Raw genomic sequence first — 16,425 nt, 5'->3', positions numbered from 1 at the left:
TTGTTGAAGAGTTATTTTGCTCCAGAATTATACCTTCAAAGGCATGATATGGATTCCTGATATGGAATCTATTGTCATATAATATCGCTAGATCCCACTGCTTGCAAATTACTGGGCTTGCTTTTTTCTCCCAAAATCGAGTCTGGTGTCAGTTAACATGGAAAACCTCCATTGGGTACGTCTCAATGGTTTTGAGATATCCTGGATACATATCTTGGGGAAGCAAGACATTACTTTTTTATTGGTGATTCCTTTGGTGTGATAGTTCGCTTATTGGTTGACTTCGTGAAGGGGTTGTGTGTGTTTTTTTCATTTTTCATCTCTAGCCTTCTCAAGTTAATTCACTGTATTTACAAATAACTTTCCAGTATTTTACACTCCATAATACCATGTGGTGATTTCCAATGAGACTTACCCCCACACCATGGGGTTACCAGTGTTTTATGCTAACGTGAGCTCTAGTGTGGTGTTTCCACAATAACTAGTCTTTAGTATGACACTAAAGACTTGTGGTGCGCATAATCAACCATCTTTGCATCTTTCAAAACTGTTGCTTTATGAGAAGGTGTTAAAGTTCACTTTTAGACATTGTTATGTCCTGTAAGTACCAGCTGAAAAGTACCCAGGGCCTTGCCTCGGCTCCAAGTCAGAGCAGGTCCGCCGGAGCCATGGCCCAGTGAGACACGGGTGCCGGCCCGCGTAAATGGAAACAGAAAAGAGCCTTCTGGGTAAAACACTGGGGTAAATCCTAATTGGAAAGGCACCAATAGTGTTGTACATAGTTGTACTGAGACAAATCTATGGGATGGCTCGCCATCTTGTGGTGGAACTGTGCATATCAAATTCTATTTAGTCAGGTGTCTTTGAAAGAAACAATGGAGTAAGCACAAACCAATCCAATAATAACTACCACACAAACTCACATGGTATGTTCTTTCATCCCAATATTGATAACTTCACATCCTTTGCTAAAGCCACACAATCACCAGCTTTCCTAATGACTGACTGTAGTGTTCTAGTCAGCCAGTAGAATAGTGTCACACTAATGAAGGATAGGAGACTTTTCTTTGATATCTAAGGCTCGCCCCTGTTGTCTTTCTCTTTATTCCTCAGTGTCCAAAGACAGTCGGTCAGTAGACCACCACCAGGAGGGGGGCGACCCAAACCTGCCCCCAAACCCAAGCCCCAGGTGCCCCAGTGCAAAGCCCTTTATGCCTATGATGCTCAGGACACAGATGAGCTCAGCTTCAATGCAGACGACGTCATCGACATCATCAAGGAAGGTAATACACAGGAGGCAGAAATCACATCATCGCACAAAGGGAAAATTATTGGATTTTGTTTGGTGGGGGGTGCATAAAACATTTGCACTTTAACGCTTTCACACTTTTAAAAAATGTAACACTTTGGACTTTAGTCCCATTGTAAGCAAAGTCTTCTTTCTTGATCAGATGCTTCTGGCTGGTGGACGGGGAGGCTACGGGCAAAGCAAGGCCTGTTCCCCAACAACTACGTCAGCAAGATCTAGGCGCTGCATGAATAACAGCTGACTGTCAATCACCAGGAGAGAAGTACACACCTCTACTGACTGAAGGGAGGAGATAGAGCTACCAAACAAAACAAAGAGATTTTGTGAGAGAAGAGAGAAACCAACATTTTTTTTCACCACTCCTGTATTGTAGCCTTCTTCTGGATGTAACTTCCTGTTATTCTGGACAGACGAGTGTCAGGCTTGCAATGAAGTTCTATTTTTATGAGGATCTGAGGGCAATACTTTATTGTCCAGGGGCAAATCGCTACACAATCCCTGTGAGCACTGAACAAATATTTATTGTATTAATATAGCTTTCTACATTCTCCCTCCCTATCTTTTTCACTTCGCTATGGTTATAAGGTGATATTGTGGATGCATATAAATGATATGCATGATATGTGGAACCAGGTTGTAATTACATTTTTCATATTTCTCATTTTGGAAATGAAAGGGTTTTAAAATGAATTCTGGGTTGTTTCCAAGAAGCCACTGTCTGTTCAAACAATTATCTGAAAGGGGATTTGTGCTGCTAAGCTGAATTTAGATGTATTGGCTATAAAAATATGTTGACAAGACATTTACATAAAATGGACATTTTAATAGTTCATTGCACTGTGATTTTATAACTTCGGCAATGCATTTCACCAGAAAAACAATGACCAAATGGGTTTGATAACCAAATGCTCAAAACACTGCCAATTGTTATTGGTCAGCTAAACAAATGCAATCACTTGTGGGAAAAGGAAATGCAGTGTAACTTTCAATAGTTAAGTCTTCAGGAATCCCCTGCTCTTATTTCCAAAACGTGAGTGATATCCCTAGAACTCTTGGGCCACAGTGTACTGTACTCTGTGGTTTATAAGCACTTTATCAGTAGCTACAGGTATTAACTTGGACAGACTGGTCACTTCTGCCACAGCTAGTAATTCTTGGATATTTTGAAAGGTTGCAAACTAGAGATGGGCCTAGTTACTGGAGGATACTTTGTTTACATAAGAGCTACAATTCTAGGTATACTGTATGTACATCTTGACATTTAGGAATTATGTCAATACTGTGTTAAATTTCACTTAATTTAAATTTTATTTTCTCAATTCTGCTTTTATTACATTTTATGTAGATTTTAGTTCACAGTATGGGTCATTAGACGGAGTTTGTTCTTTCAGGTGAAAGCAAAGAATTCCATTGACCTCGTTTTCTTGCTGGTTTCCACAGCTTTCGAATTCTCCATTTATGAAAATCATTAAGGGCTGGTTTCAATCCATATCATGGAAGTAGCTTGGAAGAGCCGTGTTAAAAATATAATTTCCGATTGAAGCGTTTACCGTGAATGTAGTCTAATTGCGCTGCAGCAGATCTTCAGCACTATGGATTGAATAGAGCCCTAATATATTTTTTTACAGGCATAGTTGTGGTCCTGTATGGTGGAAAATACAATTGTGCATTATGGCAAATGAGTCTTTAAACATGTACTAATGTAGTTACTGTGCTTATGTAATTAAAGACGTTAGTGATTTTTGCGTAAAGGCTCAACCCGGCCTCTTCCTCATCCTGCCCTAGCTGGACAGGAAATACTACTTCCCCATAGCTTGGTCCTAGATGTTTGTAGCTTTACCAGTTGGTCAATAAGCGTTGGCGAGAGTACATGTTAACTGCAACATCCCAGGGCAGCTTGATGAAAGGTGCAGCTGTTGGTTCAGGAACACAGGGCTGTAAAACCCTACAGTATAGTCAATAAACTTTACCATAATTACTGTATTTCATTTAGAGGGAAAGTTACATGTCTTAATGAAATGGCTGGCCCATAACGTTATTGTAGCACAACTATTAGTTGTTTATGAAATGCATTATACTCCTGTTCACATTTGGAGTGTTAATAATTTGACTACAGGTGGTGTTTCACTCTTTGATACTCCATTAAGAATAAAATTTAAACTAGGCTGTGGCTTTGGATTTTAATGACTATTCAACATTGACTTACCAAATAATGGATACACAGCTATGTTTAAGCATACATCCAAAATGCATCTAGACAATATTTAAGATGGTTCAAAACTTTTATTTGTACAAATTTAAATATTTACATGTACTTAAAAGCAGCAGTCTAAAAGGCTCTCACGATAGATTCTTAGAGACAAAAAAATTGTTAAAAAATAAAGTGCAGCAGATTAAGAATCAGTCTGTAATCACATGACATTAGGGTTTATGTTCTGGGAGCAGAGCAGCAGCCATGCCATTTACAACTGCAGACTTCAGCTGAGGGATGAGGCTGATCCTCATTAGCCTGCTGCTTGCATACTTATTCTTGACAGCCTGGAGCACAAGTTAGACAATGGTTATGGTTCTTTCCAAGATCTGGCATGTAATCATTTTACCCAAATCCAATGGTTTAAGATTAAAAATCACTAGAGCAAGGTCAAGCTATCAGACAACTTACCTGAAGCTTTGTTCGCCCTTCATTGACAGAGACGACATTTTTGGCAATGTGCTGCATGATTGGCTTGAGGTGGTTCTCATTATAGGTAGAATAATGCTCCTGCGTTGGAGTCTGCACAAGAAGCATAACCAATAGTAAAAAAAAAATGGACCATATGTTGCTAGCACCAAATCAGTTTGAATGTAATCTATGATAATCTGAGTGGACACATCCCATAAACATCCCAATAATTGCCAGGAGAGCAGCTTACCCAGTTGAGCTCATCAAGCAGCAGCTGGGAGAGGCACAAGGCTGCAGCAGCAATCTCAGAAGGATGGTAGTGCACCATGTCATAGTCAAGGAGGGTCAGTTCCATGAGGTATTTGGCTAGTGTGTGCTTCTCAACATCAGCCTGAAAATACAACCACTGGTTAAGTCACTGCATGCAAGTAATAATGTAACCTTCTGGTAACCCGTCGGTTGTTGATTGCTTTTCCACCTCAAACAATTAAATAATTGCAGTTCATGTTGATAGGCAATTTTAAAAAATACACCAGTAAAGGAAAAACGATGAAAACATGCATGTCATTGAATAACCTACATTGCCAGCCTTGGAGGCTCTCCTGAGGAAGTGTAGGGGTAGAGGCCGTCCAAGCTCAAAGTTCAGACTCTGCAGAATCAGCTGTTCCATCTCCCGAATATGGGCCTTGGTGAATGCATTGTCTGTGATGTAAACGAAATCGCCAATCTCCGGGGAATACATCTCTTCATACTTGGATGCCAACAACATGGCAGTCACGCCAACCAGCTGGAGCTTCTTCCGGCCGATAGTTTGCACCTTGATAGAGGGGTTATAAAAAAGTGAACAATGGGATGTACAATTCAAAACTTTATTTTTAACGAGGCTTACCTGAAGAAAGCGATCTAGGATGGCCACAGTCAAATAAAGAGTCTCCTGCAGTAGCTGGAACCTGGAATGCACCTGAATCAACCAGTCAATCAGGAGAGCGCGCATGCGTCCATTGATCTCATAGCCATTCATGTACTTGGGCCGGACAGACTGCTGGGTCTGTTGAGGGGAAAACATCAAGATAGACAATGAGACCAGTACAAAATATTTAACAAGTCAGCACCATGTTAGCCTAGAGAGAAAACACAAGTTACCTCAAGGCGCTGCAAATATCCATAGATATCCTTTATATATTCAGAGCACAGTTGTGGCATGTCTGAATCCCCTTCGTCAATGTCTTCTACAGCAAGTAGAGCTACTGAGAACGCCTGACACAATTCCTCTTCTTTCATGGACACGTTAGCAGACTCTCCAGGCTGAGGAACTTGATGCACTGGGGAACGTTGAGGCCGAACAGCTGCTGGCTGGTCTTTTTGGTTCATAGATTGTTTGGTTGAAGCCTTAGCAGCAACAGTCTTCTGTAGAAAGTATAGAGAAGCATGTTTGAGAACGATCTGGGTGAGTAACTAGTGAAATCAGACAGACAATGGACCAAATATTACCGTGCAAGACAACATACCTTAAACAGCACCGCTTTGCTGGCATTAGGAAAGTTGGACAGCTCTCCAAGCACAGCCCTTCTTACTCCAGCTACGTTTGCTTTTCCCATTAGTGCTGGGTTGTCTGCGTTCCTTAACTGTTTAAGACAAAATGACCCGTCAAACCAACCATGTGAACACAAATTATAACTAATAAAAGTTTCGCATCGCTTGCTAGCTAACACGGCAAAGAAATGGCCTACTAACGTCGTCAGTTAATGACAAAACGTTCAATTTAACCATGCCAGATTACACTAGGTAACTTACCTAGCTAGATGTTCAGGCAGGTAAAATAACTCAATTTTAGGCATTGTAGTTGCTTACCTACTTGATAACTTGGCTAGCTAAACAAAAAATAGCAAGCTGAAAAGACAACTACGCAAGCCGTATTACTTTGACAAGCACAAGTAACGTTAGCTGTGAGTAACATGCACACAAACAAATTAGCTAGTCCATATTGTAAAAACTCACCGCAGCACGAACTTCTAATGACGACATCTTCACACTTTGTTAAAAACACGGCAGTTAGACAGCCAGCTATAATGTGCAAAACCTCGCTTTAGTTCTGTTATTTGCTCGCTATCTCCACAGACACAAGGCCCAAGTAAACAAGTCACAACGAACAATTCCACAGTCATTCAAATACCGCTCTGTTGATTCTAATTGGATACCGCTTCATAGAATGCACCTCTTTCATTGGTTGCCAAAGAGAATGACGTCGCACAATCAGAACGGATCTCATTTCTTTTCCTCTTTTTTTCCAACAACAAATCAATACAGAAAGTACACGGGGGGAACACAAGTTTACATAAATAAGATACAAAGGACAATTGGGCGAGGGGGTACAATATCACATTACACAAGGGCCTTAAGGGACATACACTTATAATTCTATCAGCTTTTTTGTTGGTAGAGTATTTCATTGTCTTAAAATATAGTACAATTTTTGTTGTTGTAAGGTAAGACAATGTGGTGTTTTGTTTGTAAATGTATATTTGTGAATATGAAATTTGGCCAAAATAATAATTAAATGAATTACATAAAATTGTTTCAATTTATATCTATCTTAGGTAAAGAATCCAAGCAGTACATCTCTCCACAATAGTGTAAAATCTTCATAAAGGTATATATTGCTGATAAATTCACTTGGCCAAAATAACATATGTTTTATGAATTGACCAAAATGCTAATCTTGGCTACTCTTGGCTAAACACTACACTTGGTTTTCACTGATTGATGAGTAGTAATAAGTAAGGGGAATATTCATAAAATCTACATAGAATGCATGAAATAAGTTTTTTATTCTTGCTGCAGGCTCTTTGGATACATGGATGGATACTTCAGTTAATCTTTACTTAATGACTACAGATTATAAACAGTTTATACGCAGGAGCTGAATAGGCATTTTTTTTTACTGCTATATCACATCTAGTGTCTTCAAAAAGCATTCATACCCATTGACTTACTCCACATTTTGTTGTGTTACAGCCTGAATTCCAAATGGATTAAATAGAGAATTTTTTTCTCACCTTATCATCTAGAGAAAACATGTTTTCATATTTTTTTGTTAGTTTTTTGTACATGAAATACATAAACATCTAATTTACATAAGTATTCACACCCTGTCAATACATGTTACAATCACCTTTGGGAGCCTTTAAGGCAGCAATTACGGAGTAATTCTAGGTAAGTCTCTAAGAGCCTTGCACAACTGGATTGTACAATATTTGCCCATATTTTTGAAAGAAATTCTTCAAGCTTTGTCAAATTGGTTGTTGATCAATGTTAGAAAACCATTTTTAAATCTTGCCATAGATTTTCAAGCAGAATTAAGTCAAAACTGTGACTTGGCCAATCAGGAACATGTACCGTTTAATTTGTAAGCAACTGTGGTTAAGGTTATTGTCCTGCTGAAAGGTGAATTAATCTCCCAGTGTCTGGTGGAAAGCAGACTGAACGAGGCTTTCCTGTAGGATTTTGCCAGTGCTTAGCTTCATACCGATTCTTTTTTATCCTGAAAAACTCCCCATTCCTTAACGATTACAAGCATACCCATAACATAATTCAGCCACCACTATGCTTGAAAATGTGGAGTGGTACTCAGTAATGTGTTGTATGTGAATATTTTTTATTCTGTACAGTCTTCCTTTTCACTCTGTCCATTAGGTTAGTATTGTGGAGTAACTACATTCTTGATCCATCCTGTTTTCTCCTATCACAGCCATTAAACCCTGTAACTTTTTTAGTCACCATAGGTTTCATGGTGAAATCCATGAGCAGTTTCCTTACTCTCCGGGAACTAAGTTAGGTAGGACGCCTGTATCTCTGTAGTCACTAGGTGTATTGATACACCATCCAAAGTGTAATTAATATCTTCACCATGCGCAATGGGATATTCAATGTCTGCTATTTAAAAAAAAAATGTAATCTACCAATAGGTGCCCTTCTTAGCGAGGCATTGGAAAACCTCCCTGCACTTTGTGTTTGAAATTCCCTGCTTAAATGAGGGCCCTTACATATCATTGTATGTGTGGGGTACAGAGATGAGGTAGTCATTCAAAAATCATATTAAACACTATTATTGCACACAGAGTCCATACATCTTGTGACTTAAGCACATTTTCACTCCTGAACTTCAGGCTTGCCATAACAAAAAGGTTGAATACCTATTGACTAATGACATTTCAGCTTTTCATTTTTAATTAGTAAAAAAAAAAAAAATGAATTCCACTAACATTATGGGGTATTGAGTATAGGCCACTGACAAAAAAAATCAAAATGTAATCAATTTTAAATTCAAGCTGGAACACAAAATTTGGAAAAAGTCTAGGGGTGTGAATACCAATGTTACCAATATTTTTTGTTGATAGTAGATCCCTCAACGTGCAGTTGTGAAATATGGACCAACATGCATAGGTGAATGGTAAAACACAAATAAACAGACACAGGAAAGAGTTCTAACTTTATTAATATTATTTTAAAACTAATATAAATCCCATGGAATATCATCCTGGTGCCATTAAGTCTATGAATGCATGGATACCTGCCATAAGTACTGCATTCCAACACTCCATTCAAAATTATTTTTTTCCAAAACTCAGCAATCAGAGTGGAAATACATGGCCTCAGCGCACTCTCTTTACAACACTCCTGTCTGTTCTCTCCTGTGCAAGTATATGCAAGTTAGCAAGTCGAGAATAATATTAGTGTTATCTTTTCAATGGCAGCAAAGAGAGATTGCTGCTGCACAGCTACAGAGAGAGAGAGGGAGAGTGTGGGTAAGAACAATGATCTGGGTTGTAAGAAAAATCAGCTACTTATTTATTATTCTGAGCTGAGCGCTGTGTATTTCCCTCTGAAAATAGAAACGGGGATAAACCAATGCCATTCCCAGTTCCAAACAACAGATATCCCCAGGTTGCAGGCTCATGTGAAACTGGTTGCATCTGTGGGCCTGAGATCCCCTTATAGAACCCAGTTTTCCATCTGGGGCCTGTCTGAGGGAGAAATCCAAACAGAACACAGAGACTGTATCCTCAGCAGACCTCAACAATCATTCCATTGAAAAAGAAGGTGGTGCAGGAGAGGTGTAAGACACGCATGTGCATTTTCTGGGAGGTGAGGTGAAGTTTGAGTTTATTCCCACTCTAGAAATACTGGGTGAACACAAATACAGCAGCTGATCAGTTTAACATGATTTTTTCCTAATTAAGGAATGTCTTGATTTACCTTCTTAGAAACGAAACATCTTCCACTAGCAAACCACATTGTCTAAACATAAACTAATCAATACAATGATTGGTAAAATGAGTCCTGCAATGTTTTTAAATGGAGGTTGACATTCTACTCCAGTAAAGCAAGGCATTAGGTATATAGAAATGCTTCTTTACTTGAGCAGCTATCCTCACCTGCAAGTTGTTAGGCCATGAGAAGCCCACAATACATGTGCAAAGAAATGCATTGCGAGGAGCCATGCAAAAAATAAAAAATAAAAATAAAATATGACACGAGGAAACAATCAAAAGCTACATAAAAGCTTTATAAATACAATAACATTTTAAATCCGTAATGGAGATGTCAATTCTAGCAGTATTGTACTGTGTGATAGCTGGCACTCTAGGCTCAACGCTTTTTTAGCCTGAAGTTTTTATTTTCTCATAGTGGATCTGCGCAGGTAATTCATGCCCTCTTTGGTTGACTGCAGTTCTGAAGAAAAATTCAAACAATAAACAACAATGAAAGAAAATTCCAACAAAGAGTTGTTAGAAAAACAGCATCAACTCTCAACGGCAGACAACTGCGCCTCGATATCCACTCTGCAGATGGGGCACTTCTTATTGGTGAGGAGCCATTGGTCCACACACAGTTGATGGAAGAGATGCATACAAGGTAGGCGTCTGTGGAAGAGAGAATATATTGTTAGACAGACTTTGAATTTCATCTTCATTATGAAAAGATCTGGTAAAGTTGGAATGAAATGACAATGAATACAATTAGTTTAATTTGGTTTGTTGAAAGATAAAAAATGAACATTCACTCATTACAGTTCTTACATTACACCAACAGAGGGCAGAAACTCACTTGATCACATGAGCACATATGTTGAGCTCCAGAAATGTCCTCTGAGACCAGTCATTTTCAGACACTCAAAGGATGAGTTTTCTGCTGATTACTATATTTGGGTGTTGAGAAAATCTCCACGGGATATCAAGAGAAAATGTGGGAAAGGAGTGGTCGTTCTCACACAAAAACAGCCCGCATTAAAACACACGCTACAGTATAACTGTACCTGACGTCCTCCCCTTCCTCCAGTATTGACAGACAGATGGTGCATTTCTCCTCTGTGTCTTCGTCTGCCCCCTCATCTTCTTCTTGCTTACCATGCAGCTTTCTCTGTTAATGGAAACATTGGAAAACACCATTATAGATACACAGCACCAAAAACAAAGTTCCAACAAAGACAACTCTTATTCACATTATAAAGACGTATTAAACAGGGAAGGCAAAGACCATTTTATGAGGGTTACCGTAAAACACGATAAATGTATTCAGGGTTCACAGGCTGTAAACATTACAGGTACAGACCAACTTGCGAATAAACTATCCTTTATGACTGATAGAGAGCTTACTGTATACAGTACAAGCATTATGAGGGTGAACACATATCCCTATGAGGACAGAGATAACGGTAATTTTGTCCTGGCTACAAAACATGTCATCCCTATGGATCAAGGTAATATGGATTTGGAAAAAATATATTGAAATAAATATTCCAAAAAAACCTATCAAATGTTTCTACTGCCGAATCCCCTTGCCCCCAACACTACTACCATTAACAACTATAAATGAGCAGAGACATGTTTCCAAATTGAATTTGTTTGTTTTTTTCTCACCGAGTCAGAGGTTGCGTGCATATTTTTCCCAATAGTTGCCCATGCTTCAGGGGTTAACTGTTCGTCAATGTCTCGCTCAGTCTCCAACACCTTCTGTATTGGGCAGCAGGTTATTAGGTTACTTATTTAAATACATTTGGAAAACTAGATGGAATCTTTCCCTACAATGTTTTCTAAAGGCTGAAACTTTGCGTGAAAAGGGACACTTTCTAGTTTCTACAGCATCTGACTTAACGATAGCAATACATTCATATTTTGAAAGGAGCACAAAATAACCACCGAGTGTGCACTCTGTCCCAGAATAAAATCTTGTGCAGACATGCACAAAATACATCACATCAAACTACATTAAATAGGATATGTTCTGAAACACACACACACACACACACACACACTTTTTTATAGGAGTGCTCTCACCTTTTTGTACTTGTGTGGGTAAGTGCACCTCTCTATGGTTCCCTGAGAGGCCCCTCGGTTCACAGTCCCCAATCTCTCCTCTAAATGCAGCAGATCCTGAGGAAAAGGGCAGGAAAACAACCCAACGTGAGACTGAGCCAACTCAGTTCCACACAGCTCATAAGCCACAGCCATAATACGCTCTTAGCGCCTTCATAACTAATTACCAGGGCCAGGAGTGTTTCCTCACCACCTGACCTGAGCAGGAAAAACTCCAGGCCCTAGTTACTAGCTCTTTACTAATCGAGTGTCACCTCATAAGTTCGTCCAAATCCAGTCATTCTGGATGAGATGTAGCGAATGTGCGGGTAGGTTACTTCAGACATGCCAGTGTGCTGTGAGGGAGGCAAAACAATTCCATGGAAATATGTTCACTTCAGTGGAGTACAGTCATTTGTTTCTGTGGGCTACAGTTCATGAAGCACATATAGCGATATAGTATTATCAATTAAGTCTGCTGGCACTGCTCGACATGGGTATAAATTCCAGCTAGCATTGAGAAAAACTGCATTTTTGATAACCGCAGAAGGTTCACAATTTCATATTTTCGGACATTGTGCATTAACTTTTAACATCTTTTCAAAGAGGCATCCATTGATTTCAGGCAACCCGTTATGTTGAATATGCACTTGAAATGCCTTACGGTCCACCATTAATTGCCAACGCATTATTCATGTGGCCCAACAAACCATCCTTGAAAAAACAGATGTTATAAATAGAGGACTAGCATCATTCATCTAAGCCATACTTCTCATGTATTCTAACGTAGGCACGTGTGCTTAGAGTGAGGGTGCCAGCCGTGCACTCACCATGAAGGGGATGGGGAAGTGGTGCAGTCTTGGGGGAGGGTGGTAGTGGGGCAGGTGAGGGTGCAGGTGTCCTGAAGGATATGGCGCCACGGTCACTCCAGCCTCGATACCCAGCTCCCTACAGAAGAGAACCAGACCAACAACAGTCCTCATCAACTCATACATTGACATCACAGATGCCATTTCAACAGTGAAGATGACTGACTATATCCTTAGTGCACAGCAGGCCACAAATACTTTGGTTAAAAAAAAATCTCTTGGCTCTACACGCAAGGCATTGGCCCTCAACTGCTCTAAATGGTACTGACCACGCAGTCCTCTGCTCAGGTTGGCGTGGGTGGGACGACATGGTCTGGGGCACGTGGATGTGGTGGCCATGGCCGTAGTTGGGGTGCATTCTGTGGGGGTGTGGAGGGGGGCGCTCATGTGCTCGTCTGGAGACAGAAAGAGAGGTTTATCAGAAACACAAGAGGGAAAATACCATAATATTGTCCCTGTAATCAGACAATTGGAAGCTACGGTCTGTGTTTGCAGTTGTGTTGCTGCCATCAGACGGGTTGGACAGAGGCTAAACTCACGTGGGGTGTTGCATCATCCTGCGTCTCTGAACCTCCATCCTCTGCAGCATCTCGTGCTGGTGCAGCCTCTGCACAGAGGTCCCCAGCGCGGGCATGTGGTGCTGCAGGGCCTGGTGCTCCGCGGGCAGGTGTTGGGGGGCACTGGAGCCTGTGAGGTGGTGGGCAGGCAGAGGGGCAGGGGGGGGCGGGGGCACGGCGTGGCCAGGGGGGTGGGAAGGCAGGGGCGTATGGAAGGGATGGACGGGGTGGGGGATGACGTAGTCACCCTGTGGAGTGGGCTGAGGAGGGGGAGGAGGGTTACCATGGGAATGGGGGCAGGTGTTAGAGGGCTGGTGGTGCAGGGAGCGTGCCAGGGGGGCGTCTGGGTGTCAGAGAGAGTGAGAATGGTGGGAGAAAGTTGATAAGTAGTTAGTAACACCTTACCAGATCGCCTTTAAGTCCCCTTCCTAATGATGACACCTGATCATCATCATAAGTTATGACTCTCCTCACTGAAACATGCTGCCTGGCTGCTCCCTGTGCTGAGCAGGTCTCCCACCTGAGACCCCGTACAGACCCAGACCCTCTGTCTCTGTCCCGGTCTCCCTCCCTCCCTACTGCAGAGAGAAGGTGGCCGGAGCAGGAATAACTGTCTGACGTGACTGAGTGTAGGGACTAGACAGGTGCGCCAACAGTTCCAATTATCCCTCTAAATATGGCCCCACCAGGGAGCCTCGCCACACTCCTTCTCATTCCACACAGATCTATTCTGAGGAGAATCAGCAATTAACAGGGCCTGTTTGGTAGCACACCCGCAGCACTTAGCACATTAAACATCAGGTGTTTCTCTTAATTACTATTAGCACTGGGTTTCAAGAGTGCCGTTATCGGCATAATCTTTCAAGGTCTGGTGGTAATAGTTACTGTATATATCCTAAAGGCTCACGTGTTTAGTACAGTAGTATGCAGGTTCTGCATGGGAATAACACACTATAGTTACTACTGCAGCATTTCATATTCCTATCAAATCAACACTTAAACAATAGAAACCACACACAAATCTAACCACAAAATAACTTCACCCCCCAAAATAAAAGGCCATCTCCCTTTTGGTGCAGATGTAGCTCTACTCACAGGAGGGGTGCATGAAGTGCCTGCAGGTGGATAGCTGTGGCTGTGGCTGAGGCTGGGCCACCATGGCTGAGCTGAAGGAGTCCACCACTGCGCTGGGCTGGCTGGGCCCTGGCCCCGTTGCATTCTGGGAGTTATAGGCAGCGGGCCGCGACGTGGAGCCTGGACAGCATGGGTCAAAGGCTGATGTTCCATGGAAACTACCGGCCCCGCTGCTCCGCAAGCCACTGTTGCTCAGGTCCACTGGCAGAGTCTGCTTGGGAGGGGAGAGACAGATAGGAGGGTTGGAGAGGAATGAAAAGGAAAGAATAGGGGTGAGAGATACAGGGAGGGGAGGTATGGAGAGAGTAGAACCAGGCTATGATGTTATGGTGCTCCTGTCTGACTTTGATCTCTGTAGTGACCAAATATATAACTAACCAGCAAAACACTAAACTAAAACCACAGGGCTTCATGGTCCAGCCAGCACAAAGCACAAGATACAAGTACAAGACAATGGGCTTCAAAGTTTAGACTGCAGTAAACCGTCTGAGAAAATTCAATCTAAGTGATGGAGTTTCAAATCATAGTAGCAGCCCTCCCTCGTTGAATTATTCAAATAAATAATCATATTTAGACTGATGTATAAAACATGACTTATTCACCTTATTCAGGCAGCATGTCTCCTTTCTCTGAGCTGTAGCTGAGGGCGGTACCTACATGTAGGCCAAGCCCATCAAAGGGCACAGCATTTTGCCTCACCCATGCAACTACTTCCTCCTTTTCATGGTAGAGACCTGACGGCCCAGTTTTGAATACTTGCCCCAGCCCTGCATGAATTATGTAGGAATCAGAGAGTATCAAGACAGAGACGGAGGTCTATAGAGGGAGCCCCTAACCTGACCTGCAGACACAGCCCTCTCAACCCCAACCCAACTCATTACACTTTAACCACACACTGCTCCACTTTGATGGTAAATAATACAATTCAGCAGCTCCTAACAATTAGCAGAATTTAAATTATTCAGCGGTGAACCTGGCTTCAAGGGAGGCTGCCAGCTAGATCCTTTGTAACGTTTTTGTTAAGATACCAGTTATTTGTCTGTTTCAGTTCCTATTCTGTTTTTTCCTTCTTAATCCTTTTTAATCACCTTGAATATGATTCATTGGCAGATATTGATGGAGCCGTTTGTTTAGATACAAAGACTTAGTCAAAGATACATTTGAATGCGATGGTGACATCTGCCAGGGAGAACATGGCTTGCATGGTTTACTAAAACTATAAATTATTTCTAATTTATCTCCAGCTATTGTGGGAGGAAAGGGCAGCCTTTTATCTCATCAGATTCTATTAATTTAGCCTACTTTTATAGATTTTGGGCAAGAAAGAAAATATGATCAAATACTTTCATGACTTAAAAAAATCTCATTTTAATAATGGAATATATTTATAAAATGTTGCTGCTATAAGAAATGCATAAATTCTCTGGTCGATATATTAAAGTTGGGGAAACCTCCAATGCTACAACGTAAAAAACAACAGGGCATCTGAGCATCAACACTCAGGCCTACCTGGTCGTGGTATTGGGTGGAGCTGCTGCTGCTGACCCCTCCCCCTCTGCATGGTGCAGGTAGGGCAGTGGGCCTCTCTAGGGGGCAGCTGGGCTCAGGAAAGGGCAGAGTGGGTGGAGGTGGGTGCTGAGGCACATGGTGATGGTGGTGGTGGAAGTGGTGGGCGTGGCTGTGCTGCTGGGAGCCCGGCTGCTGGGAGGGCTGGGCCTGCAGGCAGCTGGAATGGCCCAGGGTCATGTGACCAGGGGAGGGCACTCCGCAGGGGGAGTGCTGCGGGCAGCAGGAGGGTAACCTGGGCATGGCCGTGCTCCCACTCTCTCCTGCCACGCCGGACGATCCTCTTCTGCTCTCATCTGATAGAAAGATGGAAAACACATTTAAGCTTCAATCATTATTCATAGATGACCCACAGGGAAGATCACTAAACTTATAAAAGGCACACAAGGTTGACATCACTCTTTCTGGAGAGTCTATGGTCTGTCTTACCCTCTGTGCCTGCGGTACCCCTTGGCCCCTGTGCCAGCGTGCTGTCTGGGGCTGGGCCTTGACCAGGGCAGCTGGTGGAGGGGCCAGGAGCATCGTGGGGCTCTGAGGTAGAGGTATGATGAGAGGAGGATGAAGAGGAGGAGCTGACAGTCTGAGCGTGAATGCTGTCAGAGGTGGATGGCACGACAGAGAGATCTGAGGTAGGGAAAAGAGACAGGTAAACAGATTTAATAGGTGGGAATTCATTACATAGCACACATATCCATATGTTTGTTTGTGTGTGTGTGTGTGTGTGTGTGTGTGTGTGTGTGTGTGTGTGTGTGTGTGTGTGTGTGTGTGTGTGTGTGTGTGTGTGTGTGTGTGTGTGTGTGTGTGTGTGTGTGTGTGTGTGTGTGGGGGGGGGGGGGTTCGTTAGGAAAATGTGGCGCCGGACATTTGACCGGCAGCATTTTAATTTACTGGACATCTGAGACATTTACCGGACCCATATGCATTGGGTGCATAACCTATTAGGGCATCCACCCACAGTGATTTCTGTCATTCT

The 16,425-nt window shown here is 42.1% G+C and overlaps 3 protein-coding genes across 8 annotated transcripts in view; 1 reads left to right on the top strand and 2 right to left on the bottom strand.

The window, feature by feature from the left end:
- LOC129854260 (unconventional myosin-Ie-like) overlaps positions 1–3,474 on the top strand; it is a 50,730-nt gene extending 47,256 nt beyond the window's left edge. For both annotated transcript variants that reach the window (XM_055921086.1, XM_055921085.1), the window contains 2 exons: positions 1,114–1,283; positions 1,452–3,474. In XM_055921086.1, the coding sequence (XP_055777061.1) occupies positions 1,114–1,283; positions 1,452–1,528 (247 nt within the window). In that variant the 3' untranslated portion in view covers positions 1,529–3,474. The remainder of the gene's footprint in view (positions 1–1,113; positions 1,284–1,451) is intronic.
- Positions 3,475–3,572: 98 nt separating this feature from the next.
- Positions 3,573–8,361, bottom strand: ccnb2 (cyclin B2). 2 transcript variants are annotated; one of them, XM_055921092.1, is made up of 8 exons: positions 5,970–8,361; positions 5,480–5,596; positions 5,115–5,378; positions 4,861–5,019; positions 4,552–4,788; positions 4,222–4,362; positions 3,972–4,082; positions 3,573–3,847 (listed from the first exon to the last, which is right to left on the bottom strand). In XM_055921092.1, the coding sequence occupies exons 1-8, from the start codon at positions 5,994–5,996 to the stop codon at positions 3,731–3,733; spliced, it is 1,173 nt and encodes a 390-aa protein (XP_055777067.1). In that variant the 5' UTR covers positions 5,997–8,361; the 3' UTR covers positions 3,573–3,730. The 2 variants fall into 2 exon arrangements, with proteins under 2 accessions (XP_055777067.1, XP_055777066.1); XM_055921091.1 differs by having other exon boundaries at positions 4,552–5,019.
- Positions 8,362–8,448: 87 nt separating this feature from the next.
- Positions 8,449–16,425, bottom strand: part of LOC129854261 (E3 ubiquitin-protein ligase Arkadia-like) — a 40,919-nt gene continuing 32,942 nt past the window's right edge. Inside the window, exons 5-15 of one of the 4 annotated variants that reach the window (XM_055921087.1) lie at positions 15,882–16,076; positions 15,396–15,748; positions 13,848–14,100; positions 12,735–13,095; positions 12,465–12,590; positions 12,157–12,274; positions 11,602–11,682; positions 11,309–11,404; positions 10,892–10,984; positions 10,288–10,391; positions 8,449–9,895 (exon numbers count right to left, since the gene is read on the bottom strand). In XM_055921087.1, coding sequence (XP_055777062.1) covers positions 9,775–9,895; positions 10,288–10,391; positions 10,892–10,984; positions 11,309–11,404; positions 11,602–11,682; positions 12,157–12,274; positions 12,465–12,590; positions 12,735–13,095; positions 13,848–14,100; positions 15,396–15,748; positions 15,882–16,076 — 1,901 coding nt within the window. In that variant the 3' untranslated portion in view covers positions 8,449–9,774. The remainder of the gene's footprint in view (positions 9,896–10,287; positions 10,392–10,891; positions 10,985–11,308; positions 11,405–11,601; positions 11,683–12,156; positions 12,275–12,464; positions 12,591–12,734; positions 13,096–13,847; positions 14,101–15,395; positions 15,749–15,881; positions 16,077–16,425) is intronic. The other 3 variants (XM_055921088.1, XM_055921089.1, XM_055921090.1) reach the window with 3 other exon arrangements.

Source organism: Salvelinus fontinalis, chromosome 4, assembly GCF_029448725.1.
Source record: "Salvelinus fontinalis isolate EN_2023a chromosome 4, ASM2944872v1, whole genome shotgun sequence".
Classification (NCBI taxonomy): Eukaryota; Metazoa; Chordata; class Actinopteri; order Salmoniformes; family Salmonidae; genus Salvelinus; species Salvelinus fontinalis.
This window is presented reverse-complemented; position numbering and strand designations above follow the sequence as displayed.